The 24,872-nt window shown below is 39.3% G+C and overlaps 1 protein-coding gene across 1 annotated transcript in view; it reads right to left on the bottom strand.

Moving 5' to 3' along the window:
• The window catches only part of CFAP70 (cilia and flagella associated protein 70), a 116,977-nt gene that overhangs the window by 66,188 nt on the left and 25,917 nt on the right, over positions 1 to 24,872 (bottom strand). Inside the window, exons 4-8 of the mRNA XM_053586138.1 lie at positions 23,633 to 23,731; positions 23,359 to 23,438; positions 20,299 to 20,478; positions 9,440 to 9,622; positions 1,447 to 1,541 (exon numbers count right to left, since the gene is read on the bottom strand). Of these exons, the coding sequence (XP_053442113.1) occupies positions 1,447 to 1,541; positions 9,440 to 9,622; positions 20,299 to 20,478; positions 23,359 to 23,438; positions 23,633 to 23,731 (637 nt within the window). The remainder of the gene's footprint in view (positions 1 to 1,446; positions 1,542 to 9,439; positions 9,623 to 20,298; positions 20,479 to 23,358; positions 23,439 to 23,632; positions 23,732 to 24,872) is intronic.

The following is a 24,872-nucleotide window of genomic DNA, read 5'->3' as shown; positions in this document are numbered from 1 at the left end:
GCAACAAAAAATAGCCATGTGTTGTGGTGGGTGCCTGTAGTCCCAGCTACTTGGGAGGCGGAGGCAGGAGAATCGCTTGAGCCCAGGAGTTGGAGGTTGCTGTGAGCTGTGATGCCACTGCACTCTACCCAGGGCAACAGCTTGAGGCTCTGTCTCAAAAAAAAAAAAGAAAGAAAGAAAGCTCTCCTTTACAAATGTATAGGTTTGTTGACAATATCAAAGTCCTGACCTTTAAAGGAAACTACCTTACCCAGAACCTTATCTAATCTGAGGGAATAGCAATTAGACAACTTTAGCCCTATCTAGCCTTCTTGTCACACATAAGGGGAAGAAAAAAAGACTATGAAATACTTCTGAAACTCAAAGTTCAAGGATTCAAACCTAATAAAATACTGAAATTTAATCACAGGATTATTGAACACCTCTTCCCCAATAATTTGCCACCACATCAACAGGTTTCCAACATAGTATGTGTAACAGTGAATTAGAACTGAGAGGGCTGGGCGGCGCCTGTGGCTCAGTGGGTAGGGCACCAGCCCCATATATGGAGGGTGGCAGGTTCAAACTTGGCCCCAGCCAAACTGCAACAAAAAGTAGCCAGGTGTTGTAGGGGGCGCCTGTAGTCCCAGCTACTCGGGAGGCTGAGGCAAGAGAATTGCCTAAGCCCAGGAGTTGGAGGTTGCTGTGAGCTGTGACGTCATTAACACTCTACCAAGGGCAATAAAGTGAGACTGTCTCTAAAAAAAAAAAAAAAAAGAAGAAGAACTAAAAGGGCTGCAAAACCCAGACTCTATTTAAGAAGGAATTCTCAGGCAAACCCACAGACAATATAGGTACACAGGGGCAGGAAAGGTTCTTCATTTCCAGGAAGGTTCTGTAAGAGGGGCTAAGACAGCTAGCATGTGTCTTTTTTTTTTTTTTATCCATAACCACTCTGCTCTTCCACATTTCTGCCAGGAATTTGTGCAGGTGGGAGCTTTGGCAGCTATCTTTGAATCATGAGACAACATTGCAGATAGAAAGCACATATCAAGAAAGGAGAATTCCTAAAGAAAGACAGCCTGTTCGATGACTGATGACACTATGTAACCAGTTCTAAACTTCTTTCATATAAGAGAGAAATAAGCATTCACCTTTGTTAAGTCACCATCACCAGCTGCCCGTGTTTTTTGTTTGTTTGTTTTGAGTTGGGGGTCTGCTATATTGCCCAGGGTGGTCTCAAACTTCTGGTCTCAAGAGATCCTCCTGGGATTTGGGATTATAGGTAAAAGCCACCACGCCCAGCTTAGTGCCACTGTTGTAATGGATGATCAAAATGTCTGATATAGATAGGTGTAAGAAAAAGTCTCAAATCACTTTTATTCAAATATAAATAAAATTAGCAAAAGTAGTATTTCTTCCCATCACAGCCTTTGTTGGTTAGACATATTCTCTTCCTCTCCCTACCTGACCACTGCAGGAGGATCAAGGTAGCAGCGACTTTCCAAGTCCCAAATAATCCTTTTCTTCATGCACTCTGCTTGATTCCTAAATTCTCTGTCCTATAAAACAGTAAGACAGAAACTTCTATTCTCTGTGTGTGGCATAGTTTCATCCTATTCAACCTGTGGGGCATTTTTGTAATGAATCTGATCACAATACTTTTATTGTAACTGTAAGTATGGCTACTATTGTACCTACTACCACCTTAAAATTACAGGTACTTTATTTATAAAGTACATAGGATAAACTATGTATATAATCCTTACATTGATCCAGTACTAAATGCCAAATATTTTGAACCCTAGTTGCATATTAAAATAATCTAGGAACTTCTAAAAAAATCAACACTTGGGCATTGATATTTATTAAAAGTAAATTCTTTTATTATTATTATTTTTTTTGAGACAGTCTCACTATGTCACCCTCAGTAGAGTGCTTTGGTGTCACAGCTCACAGCAACCTCAAACTCTTGGGCTTAAGCAATTCTCTTGCCTCAGCCTCCCAAGATAGCTGGGACCACAGGCGCCCACCACAACATCCAGCTATTTTTTTGTTGCACTTGTCATTGCTGTTTGGCTGGCCTGGGTTGAGTTTGAACCCACCAGTCAGTATATGTGGCCCGCGCCCCACCCACTGAGTTACAGGTGCAGCCCAGTAAATTCTTACATAATTCACCTGAGTTAAGGCTTGGCCACTGTCATTATTTTAAAAGTTTTCCTGGCAATTGTAATGTGCAATCAAGGCTGAGAATTATAAATCATAATAGAATCATACTAAAGTATAATTGCTTCTCAGCCTTTTGGCAAATATCAAGTGTAGTAAACCTAAATACATAAAATGAATGTATGAAATGTGTTAGGTAATTGCCCCAGAAAAGCCCCTTCCTGCTTTCAACAGACCAAGACTAGCTGTCTCACTCTTAGTTACAGCTCCTTTCCAAACACAGGGAGTTGCCTTCTGAACAACAGGGAGGGGCCTACTAGATATCTCCTTATCTCCCAGTCCAAAACTTACCCCAATTACCAGTTGAAAATTTCAAACTTACCGCCTGCCCCTAACAGCTCTTCCCTCCAGAGCAGTAACTCCTTATTGGCTATTCTACCATCCCCTCACCATTTTTCCTAACTGAAGCTATATAAAGGTACCTTTGTGTGTGTGTGTGAGTGTGTGTGTGTGTGTCCTCTCTCTCTCTCTCTCCTCCTTGGCGCTGCTCTGCAGCATCCCTCCCTCGCCAATAAAGACCTTTTGTACAAGCCTTGGTGGTCTGTGAAATCTCTGCAAGTCAAGTGCTGCCCTTTCAAAATGTATGAAACCTAAATATATAAAATGTCTTTTTAAATTAAAACATAAAGTATGTAAAAAAAAAAAGTATTGGCTTGGCGCCTGTACCTCAGCAGCTAGAACGCTGGCCACATACACTAGGGCTGGTGGGTTTGAACCTGGCCAGGGTCTGCCAAACAAAAACAACTACAACCAAAAACTAGCTGGGCATTGTTGCAGGTGCCTGTAGTCCCAACTACTTAGCAGACAGAGGCAAGAGAATCACTTAAGCCTAAGAATTTGAGGTTGCTGTGAGCTGTGACACCACAGCACTCTACCCAGGGAAACAGAGTTAGACTCTTAAAAAAAAAAAAAAAAAGGAAAAATGAGTGTGCTTAGACAGGAACTTAAAGCTTTATACCAAAATTTAAAAGAATATTCGACAAATTCTTTGAAAGTAGCATCAATGGAGAAAGGCAATTTTTTTTTATTGTTAAATCATAGCTGTGTACATTAGTGCAATCAAAGGGTACAATGTGCTGGTTTCATATACAATCTGAAATATTCTCATCAAACTGTTCAACATAGCCTTCATGGCATTTTCTTAGTCATTGTATGTAGACATTTGTATTCTGCCTTTAGTAAGTTTCGCCTGTACCCATTCTAAGATGCACGGTAGATGTGGCCCCACCTATTACCCTCCCTCCACTCTAACCTCCCCCCTCCCTTCCCCTTCCCCCATAGTCTTTGCTATAGTTGGGTTATAGCCTTCATGTGAAAGCTATAAATTAGCTTCATAGTAGGGCTGAGTACATTGGATACTTTTTCTTCCATTCCTTAGATACTTTGCTAAGAAGAATATGTTCCAGCTCCATCCATGTAAACATGAAAGAGGTAAAGTCTCCATCTTTCTTTAAGGCTGTATAATATTCCATGGTATACATATACCACAATTTGCTAGTCCATTCGTGGGTCGATGGGCACTTGGGCTTCTTCCATGACTTAGCAATTATGAATTGGGCTGCAATAAACATTCTGGTACAGATGTCTTTGTTATATTGTGATTTTTGGTCTTCTGGGTATAAACCTAGTAAAGGAATTATAGGATGGAATGGCAGGTCTATTTATAGGTCTCTAAGTATTCTCCAAACATCCTTCCAGAAGGAACGTATTAGTGTGCATTCCCACCAGCAGTGTAGAAGTGTGCTCTTTTCTCCACATCCACGCCAACATCTCTAGTTTGGGGATTTTGTTATGTGGGCTACTCTTACTGGGGTTAGGTGATGTCTCAAAGTAGTTTTGATTTGCATTTCTCTGATTAAGGATCATGAGCTTTTTTCATGTGTTTGTAGATCATGCGTCTGTTTCTTTAGAGAAGTTTCTCTTCAAGTCCTTTGCCCACCCTGAGATGGGATCATGTGTTCTTTTCTTACTAATACGTTTGAGTTCTCTGTCAATTCTGGTTATTAGACCTTTATCAGAGGTATAACCTGCAAATATTTTCTCCCATTCTGAGGGCTGTCTGCTTGCTTTACTTACTATGTTCTTGGCTGTGCAGAAGCTTTTTAGTTTATCAGGTCCCAGTGAGAAGAATGTGTATTCAGTTTTGTTAGGATGAAATGTTCTGTAGATGTCTGTTAAGTCCAGACGTTGAATGGTTAAGTTTAAATCTACAATTTCTTTGCTTAGCTTCTTTTTGGAGGATCTATCCAGCACTACTAAAGGGGTGTTAAAATCTCCAACTACTATGGAACCGGAAGAAATCAAGTTGCTCAGGTCTGTTAGAGTTTCTCTTATAAATTGAGGTGTGTTCTGGTTGGGTGCATAAATATTAATAATTGAAATATCATCATATTGAGTATTATCTTTAACAAATATGAAGTGTCCATCCTTAACCTTCCTTATTTCAGTTGGTTTAAAACCTATTGCATCTGCGAATAGGATTGCAACGCCTGCTTTCCATTTGCCTGGAGTATAGATGACCATCCCTTCACGTTAAGTCTGTATTTGTCTTTTAATGTAAGATGAGATTCTTGTATGCAGGAGATTATCTGGCTTGAGTTTTTGTATCCAGTCAGCCAACCTGTGCCGCTTTAGAGGACAATTTAAACCAATGACATTAATTGAGAATACTGATAAGCCTTTCGAGAGTCTAGTGGACATTTTTAATCCTTTTGTGACTGTGGAAGTTGGAATTTGATCAAAATTTTCTGGGTGGGATTACTTTTGTGGTCTTTATGGAGGTCTTTATGGACGATAGGTCTGAGAATATCCTGGAGATCTGGTTTAGTTATGGCAAATTTCTTCAACATGTGAATGTCATTGAAGTATTTAATTTCTCTGTCATAAATGAAACTCAGTTTAGCTGGGTACAGGATCCTGGGTTGAAAGTTATTTTGTTTTAGGAGATTAAAAGTCGATGACCATCCTCTTGAAAAGTTTCAGCAGAGATCTGCAGTTATTCTAATATTCTTGCCCTTGTAGGTGATGGTTTTCTTTCATTTGGCTGCTTTCACAATTTTCTCCTTCATATTAACTTTAGTGAAATTGATTATGATGTGTCTGGGGGATGTCTTATTGGGGTTGAGTCGTTCTGGAGTTCTGAAACTGTCTGCTATCTGAATTTCAGGATCTCTTGGCATGTCTGGAAAGTTCTCCTTCATAATCTCATGGAGAAGAGACTCTGTGCCTTGTGAAGGCACTTCATCGCTTTTGGGGATCCCTATAAGACAAATATTGGTTTTCTTCAAATTATCCCAGAGCTCTCTGAGAGAGTGATCTGTTTTTGCCCTCCATTTCTCTTCCTCTTTGAGAGTTTGGGAGCATTTGAAAGCTTTGTCTTCAATGTCAGAAACCCTTTCTTCTGCTTGTTCCATTCTGTTACTGTGGGATTCTACTGTGTTTCTCAGATCTTTGAGGGCTGCAACTTCTTGTCTCAATGTGTCAAAATCTTTGGTCATTTGGTCTTTGAATTCGTTGGATTCTTGAAATATCTTTTGGGTTACTGCTTAGAATTCTAATTCAATCTTATTTGCTATCCAGATTCTGAATTCGATTTCTGACATCTCAGCTATTTGTTTGTGCATGGGATCTTGTGCTGTGTCTGCCCCATTGATCCTCGGGGGAGTTGATCTACTCTGATTATTCATATTGCCAGAGTTTTTCTGTTGATTTCGCCTCATGATTGTTTTTCACCGTTGCCTCTGGCCATCCTCAGAGTTGGGGAGGTGTCTCTCCAAGATTAGATCCCAGCGGGATCACTCTATTGTTGCTGGATCTTTGTAGGGAGTGACCCTGTGTAGTTCCTCTGGGGCTGCTCCAGCCAGGGAGTTCTGGTTGTGGAAGCAGCTCCGGAGTGTGACACACCCAGATCCAGCAACAGGGCGGGAGGTGGTGCGCACAGTTCTGGGAGTGCCTGGCGCCCAGTGACTTTGGCACAGAGAGCCCAAGGCTCCAGCAGTCTCTGACCAGGAGAAGGGCTCTGAGCAGAGGCAGGGAGGGCTCCGGAGGGCACGTGGCTACCAGAGTCCCTGGCCAGACGAGCGGGTTGGTGTGGAGGCAGGGAGGGTACAGTAGGGAGAACACAGGGTTGTGCAGCTCCCGCAGTTCCTGATCAGGGCATGCGGAGGCCCAGCGGGCACGGGTTGCAGGTCGGGGGTCAGGGGTTGAGGCGCAGTTCTTATGGAGGTCCAGGCTGCGCCAAGCCTAGGAGTTTGAGGTTGCTATGAGCTGTGATGCCACGGCACTCTACCTAGGGCAACAGCCTGAGGCTCCAGTGTGCCAAAACTGGTCTCACTCTGCCCCTGAGGGTTAAGGCTGTAAGGCAGCTCAGTCCCTGCTTTTAGGCTGCTCAGTCTCTAGGTTACTAGCTCCTGCCTGATCTTTGCTCTGCGAACCTGAGGGCAGAGCTTGCCGGGGCAGTTCTCTCACAATGGCTCACAGCCAAACAATATTAGCTCTGTCCGGCTCAGCAGCTCAGTCTGGGGCCCTAGACAATGCCAAAAGTTCTTCGCACTCCTGTTCAAGCTCTTCCCAAGGCAGTTCAACTGAGTGCCAAGTCCAAAAACACTGAAACAGTTCACAAGTAAGGCCTTTCTGGTTTGCAGTCTCACTGCTGCTTGTACTACAGGTGCAGGCAGGAGTAGGTCGATCAAACACACGCAACCATTTGCCAGTTTTCCACTGTTTTTGTCCTCCTCTTGGTATCCAGAAGTCCCTTGCTGACTCCCTGTATCCTCAAAGGGATGATTATAGGCAGATCCCACCAGCCAGAGATGCTTGGAGGCTTATCTCCCCAGACTCACCGTGCCCTGTTGCAGGGAAGCTGTTACTCGGCACCATCTTGGATTGTTTTCAAGAGAAAGGCAATCTTTAAAAGCTATCTCAATACAAGAAAATGGCCCAAGAGTGACATAGTGAGACTCTGTCTCAAAAAAAAAGACAAAATAAAATAAAAAATAAATAAAAGGCGGTGATGCCTGTAGCTCAGTGGGTAGGGCGGTAGCCTATCCTCAAGGCTGGAGGATTCAAATCTGGCCTGGGCCAGCTAAATAACAATGACAACTGTAACAAAAAAAACAGCTGGGCATTGTGGCAGGTGACTATAATCCCAGCTACTTGGGAGGCTGAGGCAAGAAAATAGCTTAAACCCAAGAGTTTGAGGTTGCTGTGAGCTGTGATGCCACAGCATTCTACCCAGAGTGACAACTTGAGACTCTGTCTCAAAAAAAAATTAAATTAGGGCGGTGCCTTTGGCTCCAAGGAGTAGGGCATCGGCCCCATATGCCGGAGGTGGCGCGTTCAAACCCAGCCCCGGCCAAAAACTGCAAAAAAAAAAAAAAAAAATTAAATAACTAAATAAAAGGCAAAAAAAAACCCCAAAATGCTTTATACGTTAAGATAAAGCAAAAAGAGGAGTGACTTCCTGATAGGTTATATTTCTGAAAATAACAAGGATTTGAATACTTCCTATGAAGTAAGTATAATAAAAGTCAGGTATAAAATTACTTTTCTCTAGGGTCCCCTTGTAGTTCCCTAACAAAAAGTAATTTTACCCCTGACTTTTTATTATGCTGATGTCTGAAGATATTTTATAATCTTTGAAATCTGAGAATCAAATGAAAAAAACTCTGTTTTTCCATCATAAACAGACTAATATAAATGTGGTAGCCTTGATAATTTTGTGTTGTTTTCTTTTAAGTACATTTGATTCCTGAACAAAAACAGGTTTGAATTTCACAGCTCCACTTATAGATGGATCTTTTTTCTACCAAATGTGGATCAAAAATACAGTACTAGTGGAATGCAAAGCCTGCATTTACAGAGGGCCAATTTTTCTTACACATGAGTTCTACAGGACCTCCTGGGTCTTGAGTTCATGTGCAGATTTTGGTATATTTGGTAGGTCCAGGAATCAATCTTCTGAGTATATGGAGAGAAGACTATACTTGTGGGAAAGAAATCCTCATGGCCCTGACAAGTGTGCAAAAGCGTGCGTTTTAGGAAACAGCTGGTGAGAAAAAGCAGGCCAGGAACCAAACTGTACCATCACAGCAAATCCCTATCCACCCTATGGAGTGCTTCAAAGCCAGGTTCCTGAGAAACAAATAAACAGTAACTTTTACTCTAGCCCCAGCTGGCGGCCAATTAAGGGAGTAACTCCTAGATTTGCTCTGAGTGCAAAAATTAGTCAGACTGCAGAAGAGATGACTACCTCTTGGATCCCCCCAAACACACACATACACAATTAACTCTATTGATAAGAGAAAATACAAGCCTCCTGAAACTATGTGAAAACTGAGCTGACTCCTGGTCCGACTCTACTCTGCACTTGATCTCTTCTTTCTCTGGACTGGACTCCTCTCCTTTTCACAGACCCTCCCTCTGCTCCTCAACTGTACCCCTGGTCCCCTCAGTACTTGTTATTTTTTATTTGGTGAGTCAGTACTTCTGAATTCTGATCCCCTATCATAATTTGCAAGGAAACATTTTCTTTACTTTTCTAATGTTTCTGTCTCCAAGTCTTTCTTTGGCTGTATATTTGCTTTCATATGCATAAAAAAGTATCTAGAAGAAAACAAAGAAACTATAACAAAGGTAACTACTCCGGTAATGAAATGGGAAGGAATTAGGAAGGAGAGACCAGAGTAGAGGGAGACTTTCACTGCATGTATCTTAATCTTTTATTGTGAATTCTATTATAGATAAACAAATTTAAGATAAAATAAGAAGGCCAGGCATGGTGACTCATGCCTGTAATTCTAGCACTCTGGGAGGCTGACCTCAGGAGTTTGAGACCAACCTGAGCAACAGGGAGATCCTGTCTCTACTAAAAATAGAAAAAATGAGGCAAGAGGATAGCTTCAGCCTAAGAGTTTGAAGTTGCTGTAGCTATGACACCATAGTACTCTATCAAGGGCAACAAAGTGAGACTATCTCAAAATAAATAAATAAATAATAAATAAAAATTAAAAAAATAAAATAAGAAGTAAATTTGATTTAAATTATTTTGTTTACTGGGCTTAAGAAGTCAGGACTCATTTTCATGACATTTAAATGAATAAGTGTTTTATTTTGATAGGTAATTGTTTTGACAGGTGACAGATGTATTATAAATTAGTGATTTGCAAAATGCTTTATCATCTGTCAGAACACTGAATTTATCACAAAACTCTGCATAATTCATGCTTTCTCTCACCTCAGGGTGGTTGAGTTCTCCTTCTTCTTTCTCATAAGGACCACCAACAATAAATGCATCGGGAATGTTATTAGCTCCCGGAGCCAGAATGTTCGAAATAGGCCATTTTTTAGGCCGGGGAACAGGTTCTTTTTCCCCTCCAAGCTTCAGCATTCCATTCTTGAATAAAATGGGATAATCTTTCTATAGAAATAAATACCATATATCAAGAAAAACTGTAAAGGACAAAAAGATCACTGAGATATCTTTTCAATGGAATGCTAGATGTAAAACATACGTGAACTCTTCTGTGGTCATATAGTTCTACAGAAGGGACTATGCCCTTATTGTCTTTGTGATATTTTACAACTCTGTAATTTATAAAAAATTGATAATAATGAAAATTGTTATTGTTCATAAACATACAAATATATTTTTCCAGTGGGGAGGTAACCAATTATTGCCCTGGGGCTAAAAGGTGAAAAACAAGTTTTAAATTATCAGTAAATTCATTTCAGCATTCCTGATATATATATATATATGGCACTTCTTCAGATTCTCCTTTGAACTGGTTTTCATATCTTACTGAGTCCCTCACTAATTAGTTAAATAAAATCCTTGATCAGGCTTGGCACCTGTGGCTCAAGCAGCTAAGGCGCCAGCCATATACACCTGAGCTGGTGGGTTCGAATCCAGCCTGGGCCCGCCAAACAACAATGATGGCTGCAACAAAAAATAGCTGGGCGTTGTGGCGGGTGCCTGCAGTCCCAGCTACTTGTGAGGTGGAGGCAGGAGAATCGCTTGAGCCCAGAAGTTGGAGGTTGCTGTGAGCTGTGATGCCACTGCACTCTACCCAGGGCGACAGCTTGAGGCACTGTCTCAAAAAAAAAAAAAAATCCTTCATCAAACTCTTTGTCATTTATATTTATATGAGAATCATGTTTATACCTTTCTAAAAAGTATCCTTTAAAAAAACTAAAACCTGAGAAGAGGCTAAAAATATAGGCATTTTCATATCTTATAATTTATATAAAATATACTTTCAGTGAAAAATTGGTAAAAGATATAAATAGACAATTTAGAGAAGAGGAAATTAGAAAGTCCAACATTTAAATAAAAACAGGTTTTCTTCTAGCATTTTTATGGTTTCAGGCTTTAGTCTATCTTAATTTATGTATATGGTAATAGATAGGGGTCCAGTTTTGTTTTGCTTATGGCTATCCAATTTTTCCAGCACTATTTATTGAATTAGCACCAGTGTGTCCTTTTATGTGTTTTGTCTGCTTTGTCAAAGATCAGTTGCTTTTAGGTATATGACTTTACTTCTGGGTTCTGTATTCGGGCCATGGATCTATGCGTCTACTTTCATACTATTACTATGCTGTTTTAGTTACCATAACATCTGCACATTGGCCTAGGCAAAGAATTATGAAAGAGACCCAAAGAAAATGCAAAAACAAAAATATAACTTAATTAAACTAAAAAGCTTCTGCATAGCAAAAGAAATAATCATCAAACAGACAACCTACAGGGTGGGAGAAAATATTTGCAAACTATGCATCAGCCAAAAGACTAATATCCAGAATATATAAGGAATTCAAAAAACTCAGGAAGAAAAAAAAAACTATTAAAAAATAGAGAAATGACATGAATAAACATTTTTACAAAGAAGATATACAAATGACCAACCAATATATGAAAAACATTGCTCAACCTCACTAATCATCAGAGAAATGAAAATTAAAATCACAACAAGATACCATCTTACCTCTGTCAGAATGACCATTATTAAAAAGTAAAAAAACATAGCTGGGCATTGTGGTGGGCGCCTGTAGTCCCAGCTACTGGGAGGCTGAGGCAAGAGAATCGCTTAAGCCCAAGAATTTGAGGTTGCTGTGAGCTGTGACCCCATGGCACTCTACCAAGGGTGACACATTGAGACTGTCTCAAAAAAAAAAGAAAGTCAAAAAACAATAGATGTTGGTGCAGATGCATTGAAAAGAAAACACTTATACACAGGTGGTAGGAATGTAAATTAGTATAACCTCTATAGAAAACAGTATGGAGGTTTATTAAATAATTAAAGGTAGATCTATCATTTGACCCAATAATTCCACTACTAAGTAATTACCCAAAGGAAAATAAGGGCCTTGTATGGAAATTGCAGCATAATTCATAAGCACAAAGATATGGAATCATCCCAAGTGTCCACCAACTGATGAGTGGATAAAGAAAATGAGGTATATATGGATAGCACAGAATACTACTCAGCCATAAAAAAGAATGAAATAGTGTCTTTTGCAACAACTTGGATGGAAATGGAGGCCCTTAATCTAAGCCAGTGGTTCTCAACCTTCCTAATGCCATGACCATTTAATATAGTTCCTGTGGGTTGCAACCCACAGGTTGAGAACCGCTGAGAAGTAACTTAGGGATGAAAAACCAAATACCGTATGTTCTCACTTATAAATGGCAGCTAAACTAAACGTATGCATGATAATATAGGATGGAATAATAGACAGTGAAGACTCCAAAGGTGGAAGGATGAAAGAAAGGGGAGGGATGAAAATAACCTATTGGTTATAACAATGTATATTAGTTGAGTGATGGGTACACTAAAAGACCTCACCTCTATATAATATATTCATGTAAGAAAACTGCATTTGTACCCCCTGAATATATTGATATAAAAATAAATAAAACATGCTACATATCATTAATAATCAGTGAAATGTATATTAAAACAATGAGATGCCATTTTAAATCATAGATTGGCAAAATCAAAGTCTGAAAATACCAAGTGTTGGCAATACTGTGAATAGAAAAAATCCTTTGTCATAGTTGGTGGATGGGCAAATTGGTACAACTCTAGAAAGCAATTTTGTAGCTTCTAGTAAAATTTAAAAATCAACATACTGTAAACAACTAGTTATTTGGGTTAAGCTTGGAAACATTTTGGAAAGGCAGAGTAAGGACTCCTGAAAATCCATTTCTCCATAAAAACAAGGAAAATGCTGACAAAAATGGTCAAAATTAAGGGTGCCAAGACCTTTCAATGGGGAAAAGACAGCCTCTTCATAAAATGGTGGTGGGGAAACTGGGTGTCCCCTAGAAAAGAATGATGCTAGACCCTTTTTGACACCACATGAAAATTAATTCATAGTGGATCAAAGACCTAAACATAGGAATGAAACTACAGAAGCCCTAGAAGAAGACACAGGGGAAAAACTTTGTAACAACGAAATTGGCAATGACTTCTTAGATATGATACCAAAAGCACAGGCAACAAAAGCAAAGTAGATAAATTCAACTTCATGAAAATTAAAAACCCTTATATATCAAACTATCAATGGAGTAAAAAAAAAAAATCAACCCACAAAAGGCAAGAACGTATTTGTAAATCACATATCTGATAAGGGATTAAAAACCAGAATACACAGAGAATTCCTAAAATTCAACAACAAAAATATACCTAATTGAAAAATGGGTGAAAGAATTGAACAAATATTTCCACAAAGAACATATACAAATGGCCAGTAAGCACATGAAAATATACTCAAATATCACTAGTCATGAGGGAAATGTAAATTAAAACCACAATGAGATGCCACTTCATACTCATTAGGATGGTTATTATAAAATAATAAAACAAACAGAAAATAACAAGTGTTAGGCTATGGAGAAACTGGAACCTTATTTGCTGCTGGTGGAAATATAAAATGGTACAGCCATGATGAAAAACAGTATTGCAGTGCTTCAAAAAATCAAAAATTATCATATGCTATGTTTTGAATGTATCTCCCATATTTCCTGTGTTAGAAACTTAATCCCCAATGCAAGTATTGAGAGGTGGGATTGCTAAGAGATGATTCAGTCATGAGAACTCTGTTCTCATGAATAATTAATGCCATTATCATGGGAGAGGGTTAGTTATTGCAGGAGTGGGTTCCTGATAAAAAGCATGAGTTCAGCCCCTTTTCCTCCCTCTCTCAAAAATGCCTCCTTGCCTTTCTACCATGGGATGAGACAACATGAAGGCTCTCAGCAGATTCCTTGGACCTTGGACTTATCAGTCCCCAGAACTATAAGAAATAAATGTTCTTTTGTTCACAAATTACCCGGTATGTGGTATTCTGTTATAGCAGCAGAAAAAGGACTAGGACAGCATATAATCCAGAAATTCCCCTTCTGTGTATATACTCCAAAGAACTGAAAACAGGAATATACAAATTCATTTTACTGAAGCAGAGAGAAAGAAGAAATGAGGCTGCTGAAACTGGACTCACACAAAAAGAAAGTTAATATTTACTGGAGGATCCTGAAATCAAAGAACTGAAATCTGAATTCATTAGGCAAATGAGAAATGGGTTCTTAAGCTTGAAAAAAAAATTACGATTTAAAAGTTGAATGTTTTGTAGCCAGGTGTTGTGCCAGGAGCCTGTAGTACCGCTACTTGGAAGGCTAAGGCAAGAGAGTTGGAGGTTGCTGTGAGTTGTGACGCCACAGCACTCTACCAAGGGTGACATAGTGAGACTCTGTCTCAAAAAAATAAAATAAAATAAAATAAATAAATAAAAAACAAAAGTTGAGTGTTTTGATAGGTACATGAATTAGAGTATGAAGATTCAGAGATTCATGGAATCCAGTCATTTCCTTTATAGTCTATTTAAACTACATACATTAAAAGTCCAATATAATGTTTAAGATTTATTTGGAGAAAACCTGAATGAGGCTGAGGATGTAAAAGATGTGAATAATGGAAACGCATTTCCTGTTCTTACATAGGAAACATAAAGTGACAATTCTTTACAAGCTAATCTATGAATTTAATGGAATCCCAATAAAAATACCAAATAGGATTCTTTTCTAGAATAGATAAACTGATTATAATGTTCATATAAAAAGAAAACATTCAAGAATACCCAGGAAAGGGTGGCGCCTGTGGCTCAATGAGCAGGGCACCAGCCCCATATACCCATGGTGGCGGGTTCAAACCCAGCCCCAGCCAAACTACAACAAAAAAAAATAGCTGGGCATTGTGGCGGGCACCTGTAGTCCCAGCTCCTGGGGAGGCTGAGGCAAAAGAATCGCCTAAACCCAGGAGTTGGAGGTTGCTGTGAGCTGTGATGTTATAGCACTCTACCAAGGGTGATAAAGTGAGACTCTGTCTCTAAAAAAAAGAATACCCAGGAAAAATTTGGAAAAGTTTCCAGACATTAAGCATTTAATAAAACAGCGTGGAACAGATGAATGAAGAGGCAGACATAATTAGAAAGAGGCCCAAGGTTTGGCGCCTGTAGCTCAAGTGGCTAAGGCACTAACCACATACAGAGCTGGTGGGTTTGAATCCAGCCAGGGCCTGCCAAACAACAATGACAACTACAACCAAAAAATAGCCGGGCGTTGTGGCGGGCATCTGTAGTCCCAGCTACTTGGGAGGCTGAGGCAAGAGAATAGCTTAAGCCCAAGAGTTTGAGGTTGCTGTGAGCTATAACGCCACAGCACTCTACTCAGGGTGACAGCTTAAGGCTCGGTTTAACAAAAAAAAAGAAAAGAAAAGAAAAAGGCCCAAATACACAAGGAGAACTAGTATATAAAAAAGATAGCATTGGCCCAGCACTCTGAGAGGCCTAGGCAAATGGATTGCTTGAGCTCACGAGTTTGAGACCAGTCTAAGTAAGAGCAAGACCCCGTTTCTAAAAAATAGCTGGATGTTGTGGCAGGAACTTATAATCCCAGTTACTTAGGAGGCTGAGGCAAGAGGATCACTTGAGCCCAAGAATTGAAGGTTGCTGTGAGTTATGATGCCACAGTACTCTACTCAGCTTGACAGCTTAAGACACTGTCTCAAAAATAAAATAAAATAAAAAGGTAGTATTGCATGTCAGTGGGGGAAAAGATGGTTATAAATGAAAAACTTTAGAACAACTGGGTGCTGATTAAAAAAGAAAGTTAGGCTTGGTGCCCTTAGCACAGTGGTTACAGCGCCAGCCACATACACTGAGGTTGGTGGGTTCGAGCCAGCTAAACAACAATGACAACTGCAACAAAAAATAGCCAGGTATTATGGTGGGTGCCTGTAGTCCCAGCTACTTGGGAGGCTGAGGCAAGAAAATTGCTTAAGCCCAAGAGTTTGAGGTTACTGGGAGGTGTGATGCCACGGCACTCTACCAAGGGTAACATAGTGATACTCTATCTCAAAAAAAAAAAATTAAATTAAATTAAAAAAAAAAAAAAGAAAGTTAAGTCCCACCTCATTCCTAAGCCAAATTAATTCAAAATTAAAGAGAGAAAGGAACAAAGAAGTGGAGAAAAAGGAAACAATCATTCATGAATACAGTTGTAAAAGAAAAAAAGAAGGAAACAAACTATATAAGTCTAGAAAAAAACTATAGGAATTTTTTTTATCAGAAAAAATATTTTATTTATTATTTTTTTTTTGAGACAGAGCCTCAAGCTGTCGCCCTGGGTAGAGTGCTGTGGCATCACAGCTCACAGCAACCTCCAACTGCTGGGCTTAAGCGATTCTCTTGACTCCGCCTCCCAAGTAGCTGGGATGACAGGCGCCCACCACAATGCCCCGCTACTTTTTGGTTGCAGCCGTCACTGTTGTTTGGTGGGCCTGGGCTGGATTCAAACCTGCCAGCTCAGGTGTACATGGCTGGCGCCTTAGCCGCTTGAACCATAAGCACCGAGCCCACAAAAAATAATTTAATTAGAGTTTTTTAATCTTTAATTTCAGGTTAATGTGAGGGTACAAACAACTAGGTTACAATATTTGCATTTGTTAGGTAGAGTCCCTCTTGTAATTGTGTCCCACACCTAGAAGGTGTGCCACATACACTTACATTGTGCTCATTAAGTGGAAGCACACCAATCCTCTCCCCTTCTCCCCTTTCACCCCACACTCATTCCTCCTCCCCCCATATAGGAATGTTTTCAAAAATAAGAGTGGGAAAGATCCATGTGTGACTTTATAACCCAGCAACATAAAAGAAAATATTGCTAAATTTGACCACATAAAATGAAATAAGAAATCTTTGTTGTTGTTGTTTGCAGTTTTTGGCCAGGGTTGGGTTTGAACCCACCACCTCCAGCATATGGGACGGGTGCCCTACCCCTTTGAGCCACAGGCGCCACACCGAAATAAGAAATCTTGATGAAATGAAAGTCGCCTGAGACAAAGCCAAAGTCTACAAACTGGAAAAATTGTAACACATACCCCAAAGGCTTAATGTTCTTAAAACATAAATACTTCTAAAAATCAACAGGAAAAAAATTCCACAAAATTCCATGATGTCTATTTTTGGTAGAAATGAAGTCTTACTCTTCCTCAGGCTGATATCAACTGCTGAGCTCAAGTGATCCTCCTGCCTTGGCCTCCTAGACTGCGAGGATTACGAGCATGAGCCAACATACTCAGCTCTTTTCTTTTTCTCTTTTTTAAGAGACATAAAAAGAGAGAATGATTCTAAGAAATTGGTTCATGTGAGTTTGGAGTCTAACAAGTACCAAAATCTGAAAAGTGAGCTGGCAAACTGAAGACCCAGGAGAGCTGTTGGTATTAAGTTACAGTCCAAAGATCAGCAGGCTTAAGGCCCAGAAAGAGCTAACATTTTAGTTCTTGTCAGAAAGCAGGAAAAAGTTGATATCCCATCTTGAACTATTTTTTTTCTAAAGATAGTTATGTAGATTGTTCCTTGGAAAGTTGATCAACTATCCAATTTGCTTGGGGCTGTCCCAGTTTTAGTACTGAAAGTCTGGTGTTTCAGGAACACTGAAGTCCAGAGCAAATTGAACAGCTGCTATGCAAATTTAGCGGTTCATTCATATACATGTCACTGAAAATAAGACAGGTAGAATGTTAACTGATTATAAGCCATTTAGCAAGTATTTTGGAAATCCCCATCAGAGCCTCAAAAAATGACTGAGCACATGGCTCAAGGCTCTTGCCTATAATCCCAGCACTTTAGAAAGCTGAGGAGGGAGGATCACTTAAGGCCAGGAGTTTGAGACCAGCTTGGGCAACAAATTGAGACCCCTGCCTCTAGAAAAACTTTTTAAAAAAATTAGCTGGATGTGTTGGTGCATGCCTGTAGTCCTAGCTACTCAGGAGGCTGAGGCAGGAGGATCACTTGAAACCCACTTGAAGTTGCAGTGAACTATGGTGATGCCACTGGACTCTAGCCTAGGCAATAGCATGAGACTCTGTCTCAAAAATCTCATATCCAGTCACTCCTATATCTAGAAATTTGGCCTATGAAAATAACTTGGAACGTTTTGTATAGAAAAGAACATTGTGCAAAATCCACAATATACAGGGATACTTCAAACAATTCATGGAATATGCATGCTATGAATAAAACTATGGATGGATTTAAAAAAATTTTTTATACCAGAATAAAGCCATACTAACTTGTAATAACATGTCTGAACAGGATCTAGTGAGGTTAGTGAGGCACTAAGAAGGACAAGAGATCAGTTTGAAAATGGCCCCTATTACAGCAACATAAATTCTGCTAAAATATAAGTAAGAACAAACATTAAAATTTATGTTAAATCTTGGGTGAAAGAATAGTGAAATCATTGATGTTTTACAAAAAGTTTATGGAGACAATGCCCCCCCCCCCAAATCAGCAGTTCTAAGAAGAGGTGAGATGGCCAAGTGCCATGAATCATACCTATCTATAATCCTAGCACTTTGGGAGGCCAAGGCAGGAGGATTGTTTGAGGCTGAGTAAGTGAGACCAGCCTGAGCAAGAGCGAGACCTGTCTCTACAAAAAAATGAAAAAAATAATCTGGGTGTTCTGGCACACACCTGTAGACCCATCTACTCAGGAGGCTGAGGCAGGAGAATAGGTTGAGCCTAGGAGTTGAAGGTTGCAATGAACTATGATGACACCACTGTATTCCAACCTGGACAACAGAGCAAGACACTTTCTAAAAACTTAAACAAACAAATAAATAAATAGAAAGAAGGTATGAGACAATGCTGCAGAGGAAGCCCATAGCAGCAGACCATCCACATCAATTTTCAAGAGAAAATGAATCCTATTTGTGTGCCAAATGAAGAGTACCAGTGATTAACAGTAGAAACAATAGGCAACACCACAGACATCAAAATTGGTTTTGCTTACCAATTCTGACAGAAAAATTAAAATTGAGCAAACATGCCACCCAATGGGTGCTAAAGTGTGCCCAGATATGCTACAGACAAAAGCGGAGCTTTCAATGGAAATTTTAAACAAGTAGCATCAGGATCCTGAAGCATTTCTCTAAGAACTGCAACAGGAAATGAAACATGGCTTTCTAATACAATCCTGAGGACAAAGCACATTTAATTAATGGTTAACCAAGAGTTGAAAGTGCTCCAGTCAAAGCAAAAGTCAAGAGCAAAGGTCATGGCAACAGTTTTAGGGGATGTTGAAGACATTTTGCTCATTGACTTTCCAGAAGGCCAAAGAATGGTAACATCTGCTTTTATGAGAGTGTTTTGAGAGACTCAGCCAAAGCTTTAGCAACAAAAACCCCTGGAAGGCTTCACCAGAGAGTCCTCCATCCTGGCTAAGCTCTTGCTTATTCCTCTCATCAAACAAGGGCAATTTTTTTAGACTTTTTTTTTTTATTAAATCATAGCTGTGTACAGTAATGTGATCATAGGGCACCATACACTGGTTTTATAGACCGTTTGACACATTTTCATCACACTGGTTAACATGGCCTTCCTGGCATTTTCTTAGTTACTATGTTAAGACATTTACATTCTACATTTACTAAGTTTCACATATACCCTTGTAAGATGCACCGCAGGTGTAATCCCACCAATCACCCTCCCTCTGCCCTTTGTTAGACTTTTGATGGGAAATCATTGGGCATCCACTTTTCAGTCCTGATTTGGTTCCTCCTTCTAACTTCTTTCTGTTTCTTAATTCTTTTTTTTTTTTTGAGATAGAGTCTCACTCTTTTGCTCTGGGTAGAGTACCATACATATAAGCTCACAGCAACCTCAAACTCTTGGACTCAAGTGATCCTCTTGCCTCAGCTTCCTAAGTAGCTGGGACAATAGGTACCCACCACAATGTCTGGCTAGTTTTTCTGTTTTTAGTAGAGACAGGTCTGACTCTTGTTCAGGCTGGTCTCTAAGTCCTGAACTCAAGTGATCGACCTACCTCAGCCTTCCCAAAGTGCTAGGATTACATGCATGAGCCACTGCATCTGACCTTAGTTCTTAATCTTTTTTTTTTTTTTTTTGACCGGGGCTGGGTTTGAACCCGCCACCTCTGGCATATGGGGCCGGCACCCTACTCCTTTGAGCCACAGGTGCCGCCCCAGTTCCTAATCTTAATAAATCGATAAAGGACACACATTTTTCTTCAGTTAATAATATAAAAAAGATTGCATTGACATGGTTAAATTCCCAGGACTGTCAGTTATTTAGGTTTGGACTAAATGGCTGTTATTATCACTTATAAAAGTGTCTTCACTTTTATGGAGCTTATGTTGAGAAATAAAGTTTCTATTTTCCATTTTTATCTTTTAACTCCATTATTTTATGAATTTTTAAAAAGTCCCCTTGTATATGCATAAAAATAATCTGTAGAAATATACCAAAAATTGCCCATTTTAAATGTCTTACGTATTGTCCACCACAAATACACATTTATTAATATAAATTATATTCAATGTATTATATATAATAAATATATAAATTACAAAGACAAAAGTATTTATATAAAACAAAAAAATTTTCTATTTCAAGCTTAAAAAATATATCTCAGCCATTAACAGAGTGATGCTTGGAATGAAATCTGAGCAGGTAAGGAAGAGATGAGTATAGACATGTTTGAATCTACATAAATATCTGGCAGTAGGGCTGTACCTCTCCATGCGATGGAACTTGCAAACCAACCATGTAGTTCTGCAGGGGCCCTACTGGAATGAAGGATTCAGGTACAGAGTAGGCAGCCTCCAAAGTAACCTTCAGTAGATTGCCCCCTGTAATCTGGGCTGCGGTCAGTAAAGGCTCTGCCACAAATACTTTAACCTCAAGACTGCACTGCTGTAAAAGAATAAAATTACATAGCATTTTCAAGATTGACCAAGTCCCTCCTCTTTTTGAATTATCCCATTAGAATCTCATAGTACTGTTCAAGATAAGAAGTCCAAGCTAATTATTTCCATAAAGAGAATTGAAATTACTTTTTCTAGGTCCAATGAGTTGGAAATCAAGCCCAAAAGAAAACCTTATCCCTAGACTTACCTTATCTCTTCCCACTCTCCCATACCAAAGTAAGGTATACAAATACATGTAGAAGAGGAATTGGAAAATGCTATATTGAAATGTCAAAAGTAGTTGCACAGGAACAAGTGAGATTGGGTACTTTTATCGATAGTCAATATTTTGTAATTTTTTTTAATCTTTATTTTTGAGACAGGTCTCACTATGTCGCCCTTGGTAGAGTGCCGTCGCGTCACAGCTCACAGCAACCTCAAACTCTTGGGCTTAAGCAATTCTCTTTAGCCTCCCAAGTAGCTGGGACTACAGGCATCCGCCACAACACCCAGCTATTTTTTGGTTGTAGTTCTCATTGTTATGTGGCAGGCCCGGGCTGGATTGGAACCTGCCAGCTGCAGTGTATGTGGCTGGCACCCTAGCCGCTGAGCTACAAGTGCTAAGCCTTTATGATTATTATTAAAATTTAAATGTAATGCTTTGTAGTAAGAAAAATTTTCAAATATATATTTATAGATTTATATAACTAGGTATAGACATATATAACTCTAATATTTTCACATAGGATACAATACAAAGTAGGTTTAAATATGTATTGGACACCAAGGTATGAGAATCACTTGAGGCCAGCAATTTGAAAACAGCCTAGGCAACATAGTGAGGCCCTGCCTCTACAAAAATTAAAAAAAGTCAAGCAGGTATGGTGACATACACCTGGTACGGATGAGATGGCCATGTGAATGTAGTGGCAGAAGGTTGAAGCAAGGGGATCACTTGAAGTAAATGTATTGGACTAGGCACAGTGGCTTATGACTGTAATCCTAGCACTTTGGGAGGCTGAAGCAGGCAGATCACTTGAGTTCAGAAGTTCAAGGTTGCAGTGAGCTATCATCAGGCCATTATCCTCCAGCCTGGAGAGAGAGCAACTCTCTGTCTCAAAAATAAATAAGTAAAAGTATGTACTGATTGCTAATTATTTGCTAGGCACTTCACTACAATATTTTATAAAGATGAAGGAGACATGGTCCCTTTAGTCATGGGACTCATGTTATAGTCCCATGATTTATAATAAATTCTATAATATAGACCTGTACAAAACACTGCAGTCAAGGAGCACCAAAGAGGAAGTGAATAATTATTAGGCTGGGAAGGACTAAGAGATGGTGACATCTGAGTTGACCTTTATAGGATGAATAGGAGTTTACAAACTAGATAAACAGAGGAAGGAAAGATAAAATAATTATGGATATGGAACAGTTTATGTAAAGGGTATTGAAACAGTACAGTATATTCAGTTCAGGTATAAGTAGTTCAGGATTCTAGAATACAAAGTACAAGGAAAGAAGGGCTGGGAAATGAGGTTGGAGTGAGAGGCTCTCACTATAAAAGATGTTACATGATGGCCCGGTGTGGTGGCTTATGCCTGTAATCCTAGCACTTTGGGAGGCCTAAGTGGGTGGATCACCTGAGCTCAAGAGTTCGAGACTAACCTGAGCAAGAGCGAGACCCCAGTCTCTAACAACTAGCCAGATGTGTGGCTGGCGCCTGTAGTCCCAGCTACTTGGGAGTCTGAGGCAAGAGGATCACTTGAGCCCAAGAGTTTGAGGCTGCTGTGAGCTATGATGCCATAGCACTCTACAGAGGGTGACAAAGTGAGACTCAGTCTCCAAAAAATAAAAAAAATAAATAAAAGATGTCATATGCCTGTTATGCCTAAGAAATCCAGACTTTAAAATGTAAGCAGTGGGTGAAACAATGAACCACACTACTAAGTAGGGGAAGAGATGTGATCAAATTCACATATTTTTCTTTTTCATTTTCTTTCTTTCTTTTTTTTTGACAGGTTGCCAGTGCCACTCAGTTACTGCAGCCCTGGTGCCTTCAAATTTACTGTTAAGTCACTAAGCAAGCTTTGGGAAGGCTGATCTGGAGTTAGATAAGGATAGGTGCAAGGCTATAAAGGCAATAAAGGATAGGAATCAAGCTAAGAACAAAGTTTAAAGATACTTAGAAAAAAATAACTGAATTTGGTGAAAAGTGGATTTGGAGATTGGATGTAGCTAGGGTGAGAGAGATCAGTCATGGATATAATGTTGGTTCTATGGTCTATGCTCTCATGGGTGATGCCAATAGTCAAAATAATAAAAATAAAAGGAGTAGGTGTCAGGGAAGATACTGAGTTCAGTTTTGGAATGTTAAGTTTGAGATTAGATACCTTTGGGATACCCTTATAGAGAAATCTAGTAGGTGCTTGTAAAGTCTGACAATCTGGAATTCAAGAGAAAGATCTGGGCTGGAACTATTGAACTATTGAATCAGAGGTCTTCAAATAAAGGCAGGCTACCATGCTGGAAAGTGTATTAGGTAATTTCATATACTATTTGATTTATCAGGACATAACTCAAGAGACATTTCCATTAAGTCTTCTCTACCATCTATCCTTGGGCAAAGTAAGTGATACTGCTCTGTGCCCATGTGCCCTACTCCATCATTTAATTACACCGAGTTATAATCTATGATACATAGATTGTGGACTTTTCAAAGGATTCTGCCTAATTCATCCTTGATTCCCAGAATCTAATACTATGGAGATTGTGAAAAGAAGGTGCCCAATGAATCAGATTCAACTGAACCAAACCTTAATAGCAGAAAGATTTGTTAGATTGAATGGCAGGCTGAAATGTTGAGAGTTAAAACTCTGATTACCTTAACACTTGATCGAGGTGTTTCTAAAGGTGATCCTGGCACAGGGTGCAATGGGGCTGTTGTTTCAAATGAACTCTCTCCTATAAAAAGGCCAAGTTGAACCAAAGAAGAAGAGGTTAAGTTAGTACTTAACAGAGATAAATGAGGCAGAGATGAATGTTTTCATTTTTTCCCTCAAATCCCTCAAATTCACGGAGGCTGATTTTTGCGCTTCTCTAGAGTTAAATTTTATGAGCTCTGCTATTTCTACTTTTGGGAAAATCATACATCTGACCTTCCAATAAGGGAAGAAGGTCCACCACAGCTTGACCGAGAATTAAGGTCTTCTCCTCTTTTTGTTTCTTTTCTTTAGGTAAAACTTCAGTCACGGTTACTAGAAAAATCAAAACAAAGAAAATTAGAACATTTTTAATTCATCTATCAGATAACCAAGTTGCAGCAAGCAAAGAAAGCATTGTCAAAGATATTTTTAAAAAATGAACTTGAAACCAGAGAATGCACCAACATCAGTAAATTCTGGCAAAAAATATTGGACCACTTCAGTGAGTTTTGAACTTTTTGCCTGCAAGTTATAATAAGATACGGATTTTACATCATAATCATGTACATGCATATGTATAAAAGTATTTTCTATAGGAACTCTAGAATTAGAAAAATAATGTTAGCAGATTCATAGAGATGATATTAAATTTATACATAAACTTAGGGAAAAATGACATCTTCGTAATGTTGAACATTCCTGTCTAAGAACATGGTAATGCTTTTCTTTTTTTCTTTTTTTGTAGAGACAGAGTTTCACTTTATCACCCTCAGTAGAGTGCCATAGCATCACACTGCTCACAACAACCTCCAAACTCCTGGGCTTAGGCGATTCTCTTGCCTCAGCCTCCCAAGTAGCTCGAACTACAGGCACCCGCCACAAGGCCCAGCTATTTTTTTGTTGCAGTTTAGCTGGGGCTGGGTTTGAACCCGCCACTCTCGATATATGGGGTTGGCACCCAGCCCACTGAGCCACAGGCGCCGCCCAGTATGCTTTTCTTTTTGTTCAACCTTCATACATTTCAACAGCATTTTCTTTATAGTTTGTTTGAATTAGGGTCCAAATAATGTCCACATACTATAATGACTTGATGTCTTTTAATTTTTTTACTATAGTCTGTATGTTCCCCTTCTACTCTTTAGATTTTTTCATTTTCATTTTTCTAAGAAATTGTCCATTAATCTACATTTTGAAAAGTAATGGTAGAATATTCTCATAATTTTCAAAACTATATCTGTAGTTGTATTTTCTTCCAAGCATTGCTGTGTTTGTATGTGTGTGTGTTCTGGGTAAATCATGTTAGAGGTTTGTCTATTAGTCTTTCAAAAAGCAGTATTTTGGCCAGGCACAGTAGCTCATCTTTGTAATCCCAGCACTCTGGGAGCCATGGCGGGAGGATTGCTTCAGCTCAGGAGTATGAGATCAGCCTGTGTAAGAGCAAGATCCCATCTCTACTAAAAATGAGAAAAAATTA

This window comes from Nycticebus coucang, chromosome 3 (genome assembly GCF_027406575.1).
Source record: "Nycticebus coucang isolate mNycCou1 chromosome 3, mNycCou1.pri, whole genome shotgun sequence".
Lineage (NCBI taxonomy): Eukaryota > Metazoa > Chordata > Mammalia > Primates > Lorisidae > Nycticebus > Nycticebus coucang.
This window is presented reverse-complemented; position numbering and strand designations above follow the sequence as displayed.